General features: G+C 45.3%; 3 protein-coding genes across 3 annotated transcripts; 2 read left to right on the top strand and 1 right to left on the bottom strand.

The window, feature by feature from the left end:
* Nucleotides 1-7259: 7259 nt before the first annotated feature.
* LOC121588610 (CDP-diacylglycerol--inositol 3-phosphatidyltransferase-like) lies at nucleotides 7260-9401 on the top strand. Its single transcript, XM_041906730.1, has 4 exons — nucleotides 7260-7499; nucleotides 7581-7715; nucleotides 7975-8128; nucleotides 8202-9401. The coding sequence occupies exons 1-4, from the start codon at nucleotides 7442-7444 to the stop codon at nucleotides 8536-8538; spliced, it is 684 nt and encodes a 227-aa protein (XP_041762664.1). The 5' UTR covers nucleotides 7260-7441; the 3' UTR covers nucleotides 8539-9401.
* A 54-nt stretch (nucleotides 9402-9455) lies between these two features.
* LOC121588609 (T-complex protein 1 subunit zeta-like) lies at nucleotides 9456-11685 on the bottom strand. Its single transcript, XM_041906729.1, has 2 exons — nucleotides 11446-11685; nucleotides 9456-11229 (listed from the first exon to the last, which is right to left on the bottom strand). The coding sequence occupies exons 1-2, from the start codon at nucleotides 11580-11582 to the stop codon at nucleotides 9771-9773; spliced, it is 1596 nt and encodes a 531-aa protein (XP_041762663.1). The 5' UTR covers nucleotides 11583-11685; the 3' UTR covers nucleotides 9456-9770.
* Nucleotides 11686-15750: 4065 nt separating this feature from the next.
* On the top strand, nucleotides 15751-17259 carry LOC121587664 (protein BCCIP homolog). The gene is made up of 3 exons (XM_041904650.1): nucleotides 15751-16134; nucleotides 16226-16352; nucleotides 16435-17259. Exons 1-3 carry the CDS (start codon nucleotides 16015-16017, stop codon nucleotides 17091-17093), a joined length of 906 nt encoding a protein of 301 aa, XP_041760584.1. The 5' UTR covers nucleotides 15751-16014; the 3' UTR covers nucleotides 17094-17259.
* Nucleotides 17260-17352: the final 93 nt, after the last annotated feature.

Raw genomic sequence — 17352 nt, 5'->3', positions numbered from 1 at the left:
GAACGAAGGGATTAAGATTTCTGAGTGGCCGTACAGGAATAGAAACGCAATACCTTAGTCGTATTTTTACTAAAATCAATTCATCCTCAATAATTCCTTTCTCGATTCGTGATTCTACTTCTTTATCGATCGAGCCCTGATCTTAATTAAGTACCCATAGCACGTTAGTGAGTCGCTTCGTATTGGTCGCTCGGTTCATACAGGTGTAGCATATCTGCTATACAGAACTTGTTATAAACCACACTATCAGCTACAGACCCATTGTAACACACTTCAGAAAGCCAAATCACACCATTGCAACACATTCATTATAACACACTCAGCAAATCAGATCATACCATAACAAAGCAACTGGAAGAATTCAGGCCCCACCGTTCATATAAAAACAATTATGACACACTTCTTGAAAACACCCGAAAGACGCATAATAAGCAAATCAGGCGTTACTGCAGGCAAACTAGGTGAACCGAGAACGCATAGCAAGTTATAAGCTCAGCGTGGAAAACGTCCATTCTTTAGCAACAATAGTTGACACCTTCTTTCGTAATATAGTAAAACCGAAGCATAGGCACATATCGACAAACACCCCAAACCATTTCAATTTATAAATTGTTACCAATAACAATAACATTTAATTAGCACAAAAACATATTCCAAAACCAAATGTACGAAACCCACAACATATATTGAGTATAAATAAAACCAATTCCGACCGTGGCAAGTCAGATTCGTTCGGACTGCCAAGATAGGACGTTACGCTTCCTAATACTTCGCCTTCCAACTTATTTCAAGAGTTTAGTTATGCCCCCCTACCCAAGGTAAGGCTTCTAAACTCCAACGTTTCCAGTAAGGGAAACCTTACTAACCTTAAACCAAACTTATTACACAGGGTTTGAACCCACGATGGGCATGTTGCTAAGTCGTGCTAGTGGACGACTGTATTACGGCCCTTCGCAATTCCCTACAATCGAAATAAATTGTTTTTATGTCCATGCTGTAAGGCAACGCAAAATTGGTAGTGATGTTCAATTCCTCAATGCATCGTAATTCGTTTCCGAGAGATTGTTTTATTTCATTTCGATAATTTCAAATACTTTCAAATACTTACTTATTAGTCGTCAAACGCACTATCGAGCTGATTTGTTTTTTCCTCTCCCTTCTTTGCCTTGCTATTCATTAATGGCGTTGCTTTCTTACCATCGCATGGTGATTGTGGTTGATCTGCAATTATAATTTTACGAAACATTTCGTGAATCGTAGTTCTTGATTCTAAATCCGTTTCTACAAGATTCCATCCTTAATTGGGTATTTGATTTGCGGTGCATCTTGGCATACTACTTAATCCTGATATCACAAGAGCTTCTGCTTCCGTTCCATGTGACTATGACTTAGCATTAAGAAACCGAGAGCTTTACACGGGTAAGGAAACTAAATTTATAGCCAAATTTTAAAGCTTTGCAGCGATAAAAGAGAAATAATTTAAAATTTATGACATACGCTGCTACTGATTTACTTCTACTGTGGCGTTCAAACCCATCTCAATCAGGGAACCACGATCACTAATCCATAACGGTGTAGGAAATAAGCCTAAACTCCGCTTTGAACAGTCACACGAGCTCCTAATGATCCTCGAACCAATCACGAACCCATACCAGCCCTGAGATTGCTTTGAATCCTACACCACGTCCTGGAACTGATTCTGAATCCATACCGATTTTGGACCTCACGCTGGACCCATACTGGTCTTGAAACTTTCCATGAATCTGTATTGATTCTGAATATTATTACTAACCATACCTTTCCGTACCTAGAAGTGATTCTGCACCGATGCAGCCTTGGAAACAATTTCAAACCCATACGGTCCTTAAACTGGATACTGAACCCTTTACTGGAATATTGTTCACATTGTAAAAATTCCTCATCGCCCATTGATGGGCGGTAGGGACCATTTAATGTCCCGCCAGAATGTTTAGAACTTTATTTTATTTAATGATAATATGGAAATTCCACTGAGCATCATACATCATTGTGTGCGACAAAAGCCTTTGCACTGAATTAACGTTTTTAAATAAAGAAGAAAAAAGAAAACTTGGTTCCCAGGAGATACATCAATTTATTCGTTCCGGTTTCATTTAAACACCGTTCAATCGCATGTAATAAGATTAATTATCCTGTGTGCTTGTGTTTTACGGCATACCTTACTCCCTTTCAAACAATTATGAAGTGTTGGATGAGATCATTAATATAAATGTAGAAAGAGAGAAAAAAACTGCTTGCCACATTTCCTGCATGTGGTGAATACCACTGAATTGTGTATTTTCATGGTTGATTTATCTTGGGTAACTCTCATCTTTCAATCGATACCACACACACACACACACACACACACACACCCCTCCCGAACTGAACCCTGTTGTTCGTGAGCTTGTTCAAATAGCACACAGCTCCACCATCGTTCATACCCATCAACCTCTCGCTTCGCCATTGCACAATGTATGAAAATTGCATTTTCAAATTTATGAAAACCTTGGCGTCTCTGGGACCGCTCCCCATGGCATCTATGTGTCTTTGGTATGGTAGGTAAAGCAACACACACACAAAAAAAACAACCACGGCCTAAGCATAAGTGGACCTAATTCGTTTTCTCGAGGGAGCCATCTTGACCTCACTGTCCAACCGGACAGGCTGACCGGTACAGTCGCTTCATGAGCTGCCGCACACCGAAATGCGTCCATCTTCTCCAAACGGCCCTGCAAGAAGCGAGTGAGCAAGTGCACGAGCTTGGTGGTGATGGTGGTGGTGGTCGGCACCGCACACTAGATTGATCATCCGTTCGATGTAAATGAGGGCTAGATTTCTCGCCTGACCGACGGATCTTGCGGCTCTGGCACTGGTCGTAGCATCCCGCACGTGGAGCATGCGGGGTAAAACGGAGAGGGATTTAACCGGGAAGCACCATTGTGCTGCATTGCGGATTTTAAAATTTCTTCCCGTTGCTTCCCTTGCTCCAACCGGGGTTGGTTTTGCTTCCGGCAGCACCACCACCACTACCACCACCGAGAGTTGTGCTGTTTTGTCGATGTAATATACAAAATGGGGAAGGACGTCACCACAAAAAAGGGTCAAAATGGGTGCCAGAAATGGAGAGGGGGAGGGGGACAAATTTTCGTGACTAGATTTTGTGCTGCTTTTTAGCGGTTCTATTTCAAACAGTCGGACGGCATGGTCACGCAATGCTGACAATAACACCGAAGCGAAAAGCCCTGTCCCCTTGCACCGGTGACACAGCAGCCAAAGGGCCTCCCGAAATCCTGTCCACAGCTCCAACCGCGAGCACTAACCTTGAAATGCTCGGTGGACGGATTTTTTTTTTTGGGGTTGTGAATCCCTCCCCCGGTGCTCCGGTATGCCATTCAGGTGCAACGTGTTTGTCGTGCTAATCTGTCCCTGCTTCTGGTAAGGAGAAGCAAAAACAACAACAAGATATATTCATCATCACCCAGCACGAACCAGCACCAGTAGCGTGCCGGTAACACAGACACACACACACACACACACATACACATCCAGCTGGCCTGGCCAGCCGTACCTTGCCACAAACGGAATCGACGAAACCGACGGCGCGGGTTCTCATGCTGCTTCTCCTCCTTAAACCGGAACTCACGCGAATTCTGTTGCGTCGGCGCATACAGCCGGCCTGGGGTACTCGGGGTTGCCCACTCGGGGCTCGCCTGCGGTTCGTGGGCTTCTCATGCATGGGGAAACGATGCCCTTTTTGCGTGCGTTGCTGCTATAACACTACGCGCGCACTTGTGCTGCGTTTAGCCAGAAGTGCTCTTGCAGTGGGGCTCAGGCGACCGGAAATCATTGCGCCAGGTCAGGGAAACTCAACGATGATATTCCTCTTTTCGACCACCGTCACCACCACCACCACCACCACCACCACTACCACCCATGCGACATTACTTGCGGAGGATTTGGTACTGCTCTCGAGCTATAACTGGAATTCGCGCTATTCCTATGATAGTGAGCTGGCGCTGTTCGTGCTCTATGGGCTCACGGGGTGGCTCACTGGGTTCATTTCAACGATTTATGCAAAACAAACCCGACCTTTGCCTTTCGCCTTCTCAAATGTGCGTACCCGTTGTGTGAAATTGTTATATTTTTATTCGAACCATACATACAATCACCGGTATTTCTGATGCCGAACAATTGCATATCCACATACCGGCACACACACACACACGGCAGACAAGCGTGACGCTGTTGTTGGAAGGCAAAAGTCCCACATCGATAAATCGTTCGCTTTTTTCCCTCTCTGCCCCTGCACACATGTCTATCTATTCTTTCAATCTTATCCATCCGCAGGGTGGGTTGGTGCTGGCAGCTGTGGTTCGTTTTCCAAGAACCATCAATGATTTTAGCTGGAAATTGGTTCGCATACACAAAAGGCATGTGTGTGTGTGTGGGCAAAAGTTGTGAAAATAGAAATCAAATGTGTACCGATTAGGGCGGTTGTGGGGAGAAGGGCGAAACTTGAGGTGTGCATGTACGTTTGCCGAAGAATCGATAAGAAAGTGATAAATAATACAGGACTATTTCGCATTTCTGTGTTTTTATTCCCTCTGCTCAAAAGGCGATGCGAGACGCTTGGAAAAGGTTTCGGTTGGTACAGTGTGTACGAAACCCGTATTGAGTCGGTTCATCTCTCGGTGTGTTGATCTCGCTGGGGAAATCGATGATTGCGCCACTTTCACGCCACTTTCGCCCATCGGTAGGCAAAGCTGACAAATTCCTTTGCAAATTATAGCTGTTTTTTCTCAAGAACCATGCCCCACTGTGGTGGAATCCCCGAGTGGGGTAAATGCTGCGGTTAATGAAATGTAAACACAAGTATTTCGTGGTATCCCACCGAACCACCGTGGGTATCGAGGTTCGATCGGTGCATTGATTTGTTTTTTTTTTTTTTAATTGATTGTACATGACTTCGGCGCCGATGAGTGCTTTCGAGCCGGTGCACATCGAGTGGCAGGCAAGAACCATCACTCCTGGACATCGTTTGTTGTTTTACAGAAGGAATAAAAACGGTTACACAGCTGGTAGCAATGGCATGGCAAGGAGGGTCATTCCCGTTTCCCGGACCATTAATCAATGCTGCTCGGTTCGGTTCCGATTCGCTACGCGCATCGTCTATTCCCGGTTTCATGGTCGGTCGTCACCGAACCGTGTCCTGTTGAGCGCGTGTGTTGGGTTTAATACGCTAATTGAAAGTTTAATGGTTTACTCACCCGGGGTGTAGGAAGAGGGATGGAAGCCATTACTGGAAAGCATGCGGACTGGGAAAAGGATATTTAAATTGATTTTACGAAGTGGGAGCATTTTCGTCTAATTGCTCACACTTTGAATCGTGTTTTCCAGTTGCTGCTTTCGCTTGAATTTGATTATGAATTTATTACTGCAGGAATATTTTGTAGGTTTCATGGAATGCAACCGAGGTTTCATAAAATATATTAATTCAAGGATTTTGAGCTTCCCTTCACCTGTACTCACCCATCCAAGCTCCAAAATGAGTTTAATTTTAAATAGAAAGATTCCAATCGATAATCTAATGGCACACGTGTCAGCCTCTATCCTCTCGAATTTGCCGTAAAGTATTGATTAAATCATTTATTTTTATTACGATGTATGCACTATTGATGTCTTCTTTGCAGCGCACCCACGACTCCGACTATTGTTGGTCCGATGCCGGTGAAATCCAAACCACTAGTTCCATCCGGAGTCGGAGTCGTCCGGAGTCACCCGGAGTCGCTCGAAATCGTCCATAGTCGTCCGGAGTCGTCCGGAGTCATTCGGGGTAGATTGAAATCGCCTGGAGTCGTTCGGAGTTGGAGTCGTCTAGAGTCGTTCGGAATCGTTCGGAGTCGTCAGGAATCGACCGGAATCGATCAGAGTCGACCAGAATCGGCATCGGTCGGCGTGAACTGGAGCCTCCCGGTTCAGTGTGCTTGTGATCAGGCATTTCATATCGTTGTGTTATCTTTTTTGTCTTTCACTTTGCGCGTGCACTTCGTATACAGGCCTTTGTTTCGAACGCCGACTTCGGACGGCTCCGATTCCAACCGATTGCAGACGACACCAGACGACTCCCACGATTTTAACCGACTCCAAACGACTCCTAACGACTCCGGCCGACTCAGGACGACTCCGATCGACTCCGGACCACTACGACCAACTCCGGACGACTCAGACTCCGAATGACTCCGAAAGACTCCGAATAATGCTGAGCGGATCTACCTTCTGGAGTCGGTTCCGAAATTACCGGAGCCGGATAGAAGTCGACTCCAGATTTTTGTCAACTTTACCCATCACTAGTATGCACTCCTTTGAATTTATGCGTTTAAAAGAAAATGCAAACATAACATAATCAACAAGTCCTTGTTTTTTGGAAAATTTGATCAAATGAAAATTGAATTGCTCACTCAGCCCTTTCACCCATTTCGACATGTGGATAAGCCTGTTGTAAAAACGCATGGTGAGAATTACTATATGACCTGTGCGAAGGTCTACTTATGCGTTTAGAAGGATAACGTAATCATATATAACTATGTTTAATAACACCTTAGAAACAATACTACGCTATAGCTGATTTGAGGCTATTTAGCGATGGAACTTGTTGGCTTGTTAAGAAGGTGTACCGAATTTGGTATAACTTCATAGCTTTTTAATGCGAGGCATCGGTACAAGGCACCAAGACCGTCAATGTGTCCAAGACTGACGCCATCAATCGTCTCATTGCTGCTGCCCATGTTAAATAAGTTAATTCAAGAAGGAACGTACAGTGAAGTGATTATAATTTTTTGGTAAACTCTGTAAAATTATGTGAACGGTGTTTTACGCAAGATTCACCCACCGGCGTTGCAAAATTCTAATGAAATAGTTGTTAGCATGCTTCTGCAGTGCAACATTTTAACTCACATTTAACTGAAGTTGTCCAAGTTTTGGTAAACAAACCTCTTTTTTTATTGTTTACACTTACCAGCATTACTATCCGTTTGTTATTTCGTTTTCTGTACGATCGTTTTTCGGTTTCCGCGCCCACCTAAGACTTTGTGGCGACCTAAGAGCTTGTTAAGACGAAATGCACACTAAATCCTTTTGTCTCCTGGGCGACCAACAACATCGTGCACAGTGGGATTCTACCCGCCTGCTGGCCAAAAACGTCCGAATGTCAATTCAGCTGTCAACAGAAAGGCACAAACATAAACATCGCACTTTCGCATCATCTTTTCCTCCCACAGCCGTACGCGAGTGAAGGTGGAAAATCTATCGCGCAGTTTTCATTGCGTGCGCGCCCCGTTGTTTGTGTAGGAAAAACGGAACAAACTTGTGCATTTACTTATCGGTCGTGTCTCGTGTGCGAATCCTCGTCACCTTTTGCACCATGGAGGTCAAACAGCAGGAGCAGGAAAATATCTATCTGTTCGTGCCGAACATAATCGGTAAGGGGGTGGAAAATGTGTGTTAAACTGTTTTGCGTCATCATCATTTGTGTTGCGATTTGTTTGTTTGTTTTGGCACAGGTTACGCACGGATCGTGCTGGCAATCGTTTCCTTCTACTACATGCCCACGGACTATGTAATTGCCAGCTGGTGCTACATCATCAGCGTACTGCTCGATGCACTCGACGGTCATGCGGCGCGGCATTTCAACCAGTGTAAGTATTCACGCCGTGCCATTCCACTGTGCCACCGGATGGGGCGGAAGAAAATCGATGCTCGATTGGGCCTCTTTTGTCCGTCGCCATCATACCAGCACGGAGTATGCGTGCGAATTAAATGGTATTGCATAACGATTGGTGCGATTGGGCCGAATTATCTCCCCAGGGGATATCGGTAACGCGTGGCACGGTTTGATAACGATAATTGTAATGCGCTTCCTACCTCTCTATCCCTCTCTATCTTTCATGCTTTTAGCCACAAAGTTCGGCGCCATGCTGGATCAGCTTACCGATCGGTGCGGCACATGCGGTCTGCTCGTAACGCTAAGCTACTTCTACCCGAAGTACATGTTCTGGTTCCAGCTTTCCATGGCGATCGATGTCGCGTGCCACTGGTTCTATCTGCACACGTAAGCGAAAATGCAATAACCGAAAAAAAAACAGCTGTGACTAATGATAATCAACCACCGCTCCTCCCACCAGGACCGTGCTCCAGGGCAAGACGTCGCACAAGTTTATCGACATGTCTGGTAATCCGATTATGCGTGTCTACTACACCAACCGTACCGTGCTTGGCTTCATGTGTCTGTTCAACGAGCTGTTCTATGCAGCGCTGTACCTGCTGCATTTCACGCCCGGGCCGCTGCTGCTGGGCTTCTCCACGTTTAAACTGCTCGCCATCGTCTCGTTCCCGGTGGCCGTCGTCAAGACGGGCATCTCGGTGATTCACGGGTTCGTTGCCAGCTGCAACATTGGCGTAATTGACGTCGCGGAACGGGCGGCACAGCGCGAACGGGAAGCGAACAAGAAACCGCAATAAAGGGGGTGATGGTATCCCCTGAATGCGCTAAAGAATACGGGCTGTCCCCCCTCTTTCTTTGAAGACGATGCGGAAATATTTTCCCAACTTTAAAAGTGAATGCAACGCTTGTCCCTCTCCCGGCGGACCCCGAGGTCGGGTGTTTCTAAGCGCTTCACGTAAAAATCACTATGCCAAAGGACAACAACAAATGGAGAAGAAAAAAAACAAGCATGATAATGTGTTTTAAAACAAGTCTATTTAAGTGTTGTTAACTAATAATGTAGCTGAAACTGTGTAAAACCCCTCCACCATCTACTGTCCCGGTGTGTTCGGTAGTCGGGCGAGAAAGGGATCAAACATTATGCACCTGACCATTATGCAATGTACTGCAAACAAAAAAGAAGACGAAACAAAACACATACAAACGATACAGCATGTGAGAATGAGTTGAATATTGTTGGAATGCAAGAAACCCCACGAGAAGAAAGGCAACCGATAATTAGTAATGCACATTCCACAGAAGCGTCCCGAGTCATAGAAAATGCTCTCCATATTTTGCTATCAGACTTACTCTCTTATCCAGATGTGTTGTGCAAGTGCACTACAAAGCTCCAGAAGCAAGCACGTTTAGCCAGTCGAGTCAATCGTGTAGTTATTTGTTGCTTAACGTGTAGCATGAAGATATCATCAAGCTCATTGTCACTTACAGGTATTGTATCGTCAATCGAAAAAAGGAGCTGATGTGGCTAATACATTTAGGTTCGTGTAAATGTCTCCCAAATTGTGTAGAGAAGTAGTGATTCGAATACATGTCATCGATGTGATTTGTAACTCCCCGACTTTCTCGTGTGTCTAATAAATAAATAGCCTCTCTCTGTAAATTGTAGAAAAGCGAATACATTCTTCGAAAGAAAACTTCTGCAACAGTCTCTGTATGTAGTAGAAATAATTAAGCTGGTGCGTTTATTACTTGTGTTATGGGGGTGCGATTGTTCTGCGAATACATTGGCCGCATCGCTGATGCTGTGTTAGTGGTGAGTGGGATTCGAAGTTCTACTGAACCGATTTCACCCTTGCGACGCTTAGAAATTAGTGTAAGATGAAAGTGTAAATGAAACGTTAAAGACGCAATGCGCGAAGGCTTAAACGATGCAATACAATACGCTGCTCGCGAATCCATATGCTCTCTTCCTCTCTCTCTCTCTCTCTTTCGCTCTTCCTTTCTCTTTGCGGTGCATCACTCTCAACATTTAACCTTTCAGGCTACTCATGCCGGCACGCATAATTTCGTCCACAAGCAGTATGTTAACGGCAATGATGGTGGAGGAGTTGAGAATTTGCTTCTTCACGATGTAGTTGTCGAAGATGCCCAGATCGACCGGTTTCATCGGCTCGCCGGTGGACAGATCCAGCCCGATCGGTTCCTCGTTCAGCAGACCCTCCTCCTGCAGCCGCACGATCGTGTCCTGGGCGTCGTACCCACTGTTCACGGCCAAAATCTTCGGCACCACCAGCATGGCGTCCGCGTACGCCTGAATCGCGAGGCGCGTCTTTCCCTTCACCGTCTTGGCGTACTCGCGCAGCTTGTTGTGCACGCGCACCTCGAACGCACCCGCTCCCGGTACCAGCTTCTTGTCCTCGACCGCATTGTTGATCGAGCGCAGCCCATCGCGGATCGCGTCCTTGATCTGGGCCAGCGTGTGCTTGTTCGGGCCCTTCATCAGAATCGTCACCGACAGTGGGTTCTTGCAGTCCTCCACGAACGTGTACTTGTTCTCGCCCAGCACGTGCTCGTACACCTGCCCGGCAAAGCCGAGGCACGATTCGTCCATGTTGTCGAACGAGTTCATCGCCATACCGCCACAGGCCAGCGCCAGGCGCTCCATATTGCGGCGCTTGGCACGGCGCAGCGCTACGATGCCCTCCTTCGCCAGCATGTCCAGCGACATTGGATCGATGCCCTTCTGGTTGATCACGACGAACGTTTTGTCCGTACCGTCGCACACCTTGCGCTTCAGCTCGATCACCTTCTTCACCCGATCCTCGATGAACTCGCGCTCGGCCAGCACGAACTTTTCGCGCTCCTCCGCCGTCTTGTAGAAGAAGCCCGAGTTCACCTCCGACTTTTCGTACTCCATCGACACGTTGCACGTGAGAATGTACGCATTTTCCACGCGCTTCGGCATGTCCGGGTGGCGAGCACCGTGGTCCATCACGATACCCTTCACCAGCTGCGTGTCCGTGGCCGACTTGTGCTGCATCTCCATCAGCTCGACCATGTGCAGATCGACCGGCTTACCCTCCGTGCGGATGGCCAGCACCGCATCGACGCACACGTCCGTCAGCAGATCGGCCAGATCCGGGTGCACCTTGGTGCGGAGCGAGGTGCGCGCAATGTTGAGCAGATTTTCCCGGTTCACCTCAATCGGGTGGGCGATCTGTTCGAGAATGTCCAACGCCTGCAGCCGGGCCTGGTCGAACCCGTCCGCGATGATGCGCGGATGCAGCCCGTCCGCGATGTACAGGTCGGCCTGCTTCAGCAGCTCGCCAATGATCAGCACGATCGAGGTGGTTCCGTCCCCGGTCACATCGTCCTGGGCCGTACTGGCACGGGCAATCAGCGACGCAGTCGGATGCTTGATCTGCATCTCGTGCAGTAGCACATTGCCATCCTTGGTGATTTTGATGTCACCGGCACCCGAAACCAGCCTGTGGGTGTGTGAGTGAGTGTGAAAGTGAGGTTAGAAAACGGGTCAGGTGAGTCAGATGGTAAAACAGCCTATCGCGTCGACTGCAACGCATTTCTTTGCCGAAATCTAATCTTTTCTTCATTTGGGAACAATTTTTTATGAAAAGTATCCCCGCAATCCCACACTTATGAACTTATGACGATTTTTTGCGAACAGTTGTTCACTTCCTACTCACATTTTCATTGTTCCCTTCGGGCCGAGATTGGTCTTCATCACATCCTGAATGCCCTTCGCGGCGGTGATGTTGATGGCCAACGCCTGTGCCGCACGGGCAAACTCGGCCTTCGGATTAAGCAAGCTAATTGAGGCCATTTTAACACTGTGCTACTACTTTTACAATGAAATTGTCTGAGCTCGAGATCGAACTTCACTGCAGCGGCCCAGTCGGTGTTTCGAACAGAGTGACCAGAAATACCGATTTATCTGTATTCCTACCGATTTTTTATATGCCTACGGATTCACAGATGACCGCCCTAAAACTACCGATTTTCCATTTATCCTACCGAAAATCACAGATATTTGATTTTTCATTCGTTTAAGCTTAATCTGTGGCGCTTGGGATGCTGTTTCAAGGATTTCTAACCTCATTTGTTACTTATCGCGCAGAGGCACGTTTGTTTGCCTGGCACTTTTTATCTGTTAAGATTTAATGTTCATAATAAGTAGAAAATGTCAGTTGAATGGATTCCAAGAATTGCTCGTCAAAGAAAATCATTTAAATTTGAATTTGCATTTCGCTGTCGGCGGTTAACCGTAGAGTTGGTAACCAGATTTACACACCCCAAGTGCCACAAATCCACTAAACGACCACTAAACGGCTTCTAAACGACTCAAGTTCTCTACCTAAACGGAATATAAAAAGACTTCGTTTAGCAGACGGCAAACGACTCATGCATTCTAAAAATAGCGAAAACCCAAGTGCCACAAATCCACTAAACGACCACTAAACGGCTTCTAAACGACTCAAGTTCTCTACCTAAACGGAATATAGAAAGACTTCGTTTAGCAGACGGCAAACGACTCATGCATTCTAAAAATAGCAAAAAAGCTGGTGGCGCCATCTGTTTGTGGGATACCCAACCTGTGGAGCTTCCTCGCTTGGAGGAGAGCTTTCTCATTTCTTCTGTACTGTTGTATGGTTTCGCATTGAAGTTATGCATCGCTAGAACTAGAACGGCGATACAATTGTTTAATTACTAAACTCCAATGGAAACCACCAGTACTGAAGCAAGTGAGATTTGAGCAATGGTCATTGGTGTTGATACCCACGTATCTGACCACACGACCATTCACATAGATTTTTGCTCAGAAAGTTATAAGGCTATATAAGTCATGATAAGATGAAACTTGTCGAAACACATTGCAAGAACAGGATAGCAATATAATGATGAGTTGTAATACGCCATCTATTGATCAAACCAATGAAGCTGTGAAGCTTTCATTTTTTCCTATGGATATTCAATTTTCCAGTCGTTTAAGCTTAATCTGTGGCGCTTGGGAAGTTGGCAACCAGCATACCCGGGTATTCCATACGTTTTGATGCAAAATATTAACGATTTTCATAGGTAAACAATGCTTTCTATATTTCAATGCTGTAAGCAAGTTATGCCGACCATATATTCTCTTCTATTTCATTTATTCATTAAGTTTTTTCATTTTTTTGATAAAAATAACGGTCAAATTGAAATTTGGAATCGCTTGATTTTGACTCGAAAATAAGCACAATACGAAAAGAGGAAAAAGAGAAACGTCATTCTCCATACAAAATGTATGGAATACCCGGGTATGCTGGTTGCCAACTTACATGGTAAAGTTAAAAAAATTCAAAATAAAATACTTACAGGCTGTTTAAAATTACAACTTATGCACCAAAAAATCATAAATTAAAAGTTGGGAGGCTACGGAAAATTTCAGGTCAATAAAAGCAATGAATCAAAAGTTATTGCAGTTCGAAGCTGAAAAAAATACCCGGGTATCCGGTTGCCAACTTAAAGGTTAAAGCGGTTGCGTTCTCAACAGTGCTCCTGTCGAAATCTGCCAATATAATCTGGCCACACTGGTCCGCAGGGCAAAAGCTCGCTCGAAAGGTCAATAACCGTCGCAAAACGTCAAAAACAACCGTCGCTAGCGCCTCGAAATCGTTGCGAGTTTCGCTCGCTGGCGACGTCGCTTTGCAGTACATGCGACGTCGGTTTTGACGTTTTGCGACGGTTTTGCGACGGTGGCCGCCAAAAAGCTCGCCTTGCCCTGTGGGCAAAGTGACCAGAAATATCGATGTATATATATATTTAGGGTTTGAAGGAAAAAATCTCAATTTTTTAATCATTGAACTATAAAACTCAGCCAAACAATCAAATCAATCCAAATAATCCAGCGAAAATCTAATGACAGCACGTATGATTAAATCGTATCCAATGGAGCACTGCTGCGGCCCTAAGCGATCACGTGGAGCCCCAAGAAAAAGAACTTGTCACCACTGAGAAAAAAATGTGCATCTTAGTCCTTCTTTGGCTTAGAATTCCCAGTACAATGTTCACATCGACACTTCAGAAAGACCTTCATTTGTGTAACCGCTGAACCAAATCTAATCCATATCCCAGATAAAGGATGCATATTCTCGTGAGATGGAACTTTGATTTTGCTTATTAGTACCCAACCCCCCCCCCCTCCCGCTTAACACTTCTTTCGCTTTTACTTTTTTTACTCAGTTAAGTTTCGAGTTTTAACCGTCATGTGTACAACCGCCTACCCGGGTAAGTCTTGCATCTTTATTCCAAAATTACTTTGAATTAAAAAATCGTATCGATTTCAAATTTTAAAAATGCCTCAGAAAAGATGTTTTCTACCCATGTGCAAAATATAAAAAATATCAAATATGTTCAAATATTTTTTTAAGTTATTTAAGTTTATATACCCTTCACATGTACAACTGCCTACCCGGGTAGGCCATACATTTTGTATGGAAGAATTATGTTTTTCATAGTTAAAAGCGTATATCTTTTGAATTACTTGTCAAATTTGAATAAAAATTGTCTCATAAGGTCACAATAATGTTTTATAACATATCGTTGTAAAATAAGAATTTTAAAAATCCTATCAATATTTGTTTCAATCAAAAATGTTACCTCTTTTCCAATGTAAATTGGGAGGTATATTCCGTGGTAGCGCCGCTACTGATTTCGTTAAGCGTTGTCGAGAAGGCAATCGTATTCGCCCAAAGCTTCACCCGGGAGAATCTTAACACCAAACAGAGAAACGCACTCATCAAATGCTGGTGTAAGACTGATTTATTATAATTATTTCCTCCTTTTATAATCTAAATTACAAGCTATCATAGCCTACTAAGAACAAAATATAAATTATTTAATTATAAATTCAAACAGCCACCTTCGATGTGGTCGCTGCGCAACACATTCATACTTTTGGCATAATGTTACTGCCGAATAGGGATGGGTGTTTTGAAGCGCACCACAGTTCCGGAGCTGGCTCCGTACAAACAGCCCCGGAGCCGGCGACGAATCAAAGGCTCCGGATCAACGGCTCTGGACTAACGTTCATTGTATGATAGCCTAAAAAACGAATCTATCTTCTCGCAAGTGTAGAAGCTAACACCCGATGTGATTGTGTGATTGTTGAACAATGTTCAACACTTATCAATTTTTTTATAGATTCCTTTCAACATTATTTACTCACCTATTTATGGATCTTCCCGATTGATACTTTATTCAAAATGATTTTTTTGGTGTAATCTGTAAAAACCGGCTTCAGAGCCATGAGTGCGGAGTCGTTGGTGCGGAGCCGGTTCCAAAGCAGCTGGAGTGGAGTCAGCTTCCGAGCCGTACGGTACGGAGCCGACTCCATTGGATTGGAGTGGAGGAGGTTCCGAAGTTGTCTGAAGCCGGTCGGAGCCGGTTTTTAATAAACATAATGAGCATATTTTAACTTTTGAACTGAACTTTTGAACTTTTTCTGAGAACTTTTGAAAGAAACGTAAGTAAAACTTAGAAAAGACTAATCATCCACATAAAACATGCCGCCTGGCCAGTATGGTGGTGGAGTTAGAACATATTTTTGATAGAAAAAAATTTCGATAGGATTTTCAAAATTCTAATTTTACTACGATGTGTTATAAAACATTATTATGAACCTTTAAGACAGTTTTCATTCAAATCTTACTAGAAATTCAAAAGATATACTCTTTTAACCACAAAAAACATCATTGTTTCATACAAAATGTATGGCCTACCCGGGTAGGCGGTTGTCCGATTACGTAAAGTTTTTTGGTCGTACACAAGACGGTTAACCTACCGAAAACTACCGATAAAATTTTGATGCGCCTACCGAAAACTGCCAAAATAATCTGGCCACACTGGTTTCGCAGCACTTGCTTTTCTTCTTCGCATCTTCCCAACCAAAGCAGCTGTCATTCGACCTGTCCATCCAAGGGGTAGGAATTTGTTTTAATTTGTTGGTTTTCCAAAAAAACAATTTTAGTGTAAAAATGCAGTTAAAATGTGTAAAAACGGTTAAAAAGCTAAAATTGTATCCTTGTTGCATTTTCTACACATTCACGAACATTTCCAAACCCTTTCCAAGCTCTCCGACATACGCTTTGAAGTATTCGACCCAGTCGCATTAAACACACTTTTTTTCTCCTGATTTGCCGGACTCGCACGCGTTCTCGAGCAACAATTGTAAATAAAGTGAGGTCGCTAACAGTTTCGTGAAGGAAAAAGCCGTAAAAATGACCAGCAAAAAGCTAAAAGTTGAGGCGGAAGATGAAGAGGAGCAGCGTATGGATGCGAAAAGCGGCAGCGATGAGTCGAGTGACGAAGAAAATGACGAAGCATACGAGGGGGATGAGGTAAACTGCGGGCACACCGACGCAGCGGCGTGGTATCGCTCCTCGTGGGTGGCAGTAGGATGATGCTAAATGTTTTCCTTCTCCCCATTAGGGTATCACCGTCGATTTCGAGGGAAGAAATCCGATCGACCCCGATCTGGACGGCATCAAACAGCTGCTGGGACAGCTCTTCGTAAAGGCACACATCGACCTCACGGAGCTGGCCGGCGTTATTGTGGGTTAGTTCACAGGCTGCTCGGGCTTGTTGTTTCGACTCCACTAACGTTGTTGTTCTTTGCTTGCTCGTGCTATATATTGCAGCTCAAAACTATGTCGGCAGCGTGCTGAAGCAAGCGTACACCGATGCGGACGATGACGAGGAGGACGAGGACACGGACATGGGCGACCCGTGCCAGGTGGTGTTTGGCGTGACGACCATCATCAATCTGGCCAACAAACAGGAGCTGGCCTCCGTCCGGCAGCTGAAGAAGATGATCTTCGAAAAGGCGGAGAAGTACGCGACCGAGCTGGTGCAGCAGCAGTTCCGCGAGGCGCTCGAGGGCGGCTCCAAAACGACGGGATTGCTGCTGAACGAGCGCTTCATCAACATTCCGGCCGCGGTCTGTGTGCCGATGTGTGAAAACCTCCTGTCCGAGATGGAGCGGGCCCGCACCAAGGGCATGCCATTCGCGTTCGACTACTATTTGATGTTCGTCAAATACTACCAGCATGCGGCCGCCGGCGATAAACCGGCCGAGGTGATCTACAGCAACGACGAGGAGGAATACTTTATCAAGGATTCGTGCGCCAGCTTCGACTATTCCGTGCAGAAGGAAACCACGACGGCGCTGGCGGGCCAGTGGCAGAAGAAGGACGAGGAGCTGCAACCATTCCGCAAGGTGCTGCTGATCGAAGCGAGCAAACTGCCCGGCATTGTGGCCACCATCAAGAACCTGGTAGCGTCCGTGGCGAACAAGTAGAGTTGTAGATCGAATAAGTTTTCTATTTTTTCAAAAAATCTTCCCCTTAGTGTGAGTGTGTGTCTAATCTTGTGCCGTAGCTTTGTGCTAACTGATAATGAAAAATAAACGAAAGTTCCTCGCCTCCAGAACGATGGGGTTTGTACCGACTATTCGGTAAAATGAAGCGTTTTACATGCCTCGAATCGAAGCGTTTCTCTCTCTCCCCACTCGGTTGCTGTCTGCGCTCTACACCCCTTTCTCCATGGTGATTCATCCC

This window comes from Anopheles merus, chromosome 2R (genome assembly GCF_017562075.2).
Source record: "Anopheles merus strain MAF chromosome 2R, AmerM5.1, whole genome shotgun sequence".
Taxonomy (NCBI): domain Eukaryota; kingdom Metazoa; phylum Arthropoda; class Insecta; order Diptera; family Culicidae; genus Anopheles; species Anopheles merus.
The sequence above is the reverse complement of the archived record's forward strand: the minus strand, read 5'-3'. Positions and strand labels throughout refer to the sequence as shown.

Bases quoted from the DNA above. Each gene is read 5' to 3' on its own strand.
- LOC121588610 (XM_041906730.1), top strand. From the start codon at position 7,442: ATGGAGGTCAAACAGCAGGAGCAGGAAAATATCTATCTGTTCGTGCCG. The intron at 7,500-7,580 runs GTAAGGGGGTGG...GTTTTGGCACAG, and splicing joins GTTCGTGCCGAACATAATCG to GTTACGCACGGATCGTGCTG. The intron at 7,716-7,974 runs GTAAGTATTCAC...TCATGCTTTTAG, and splicing joins GGCGCGGCATTTCAACCAGT to CCACAAAGTTCGGCGCCATG.
- LOC121588609 (XM_041906729.1), bottom strand. From the start codon at position 11,582: ATGGCCTCAATTAGCTTGCTTAATCCGAAGGCCGAGTTTGCCCGTGCG. The intron at 11,230-11,445 runs GTGAGTAGGAAG...ACACACCCACAG, and splicing joins CCGAAGGGAACAATGAAAAT to GCTGGTTTCGGGTGCCGGTG.
- LOC121587664 (XM_041904650.1), top strand. From the start codon at position 16,015: ATGACCAGCAAAAAGCTAAAAGTTGAGGCGGAAGATGAAGAGGAGCAG. The intron at 16,135-16,225 runs GTAAACTGCGGG...TCTCCCCATTAG, and splicing joins AAGCATACGAGGGGGATGAG to GGTATCACCGTCGATTTCGA. The intron at 16,353-16,434 runs GTTAGTTCACAG...TATATATTGCAG, and splicing joins GCTGGCCGGCGTTATTGTGG to CTCAAAACTATGTCGGCAGC.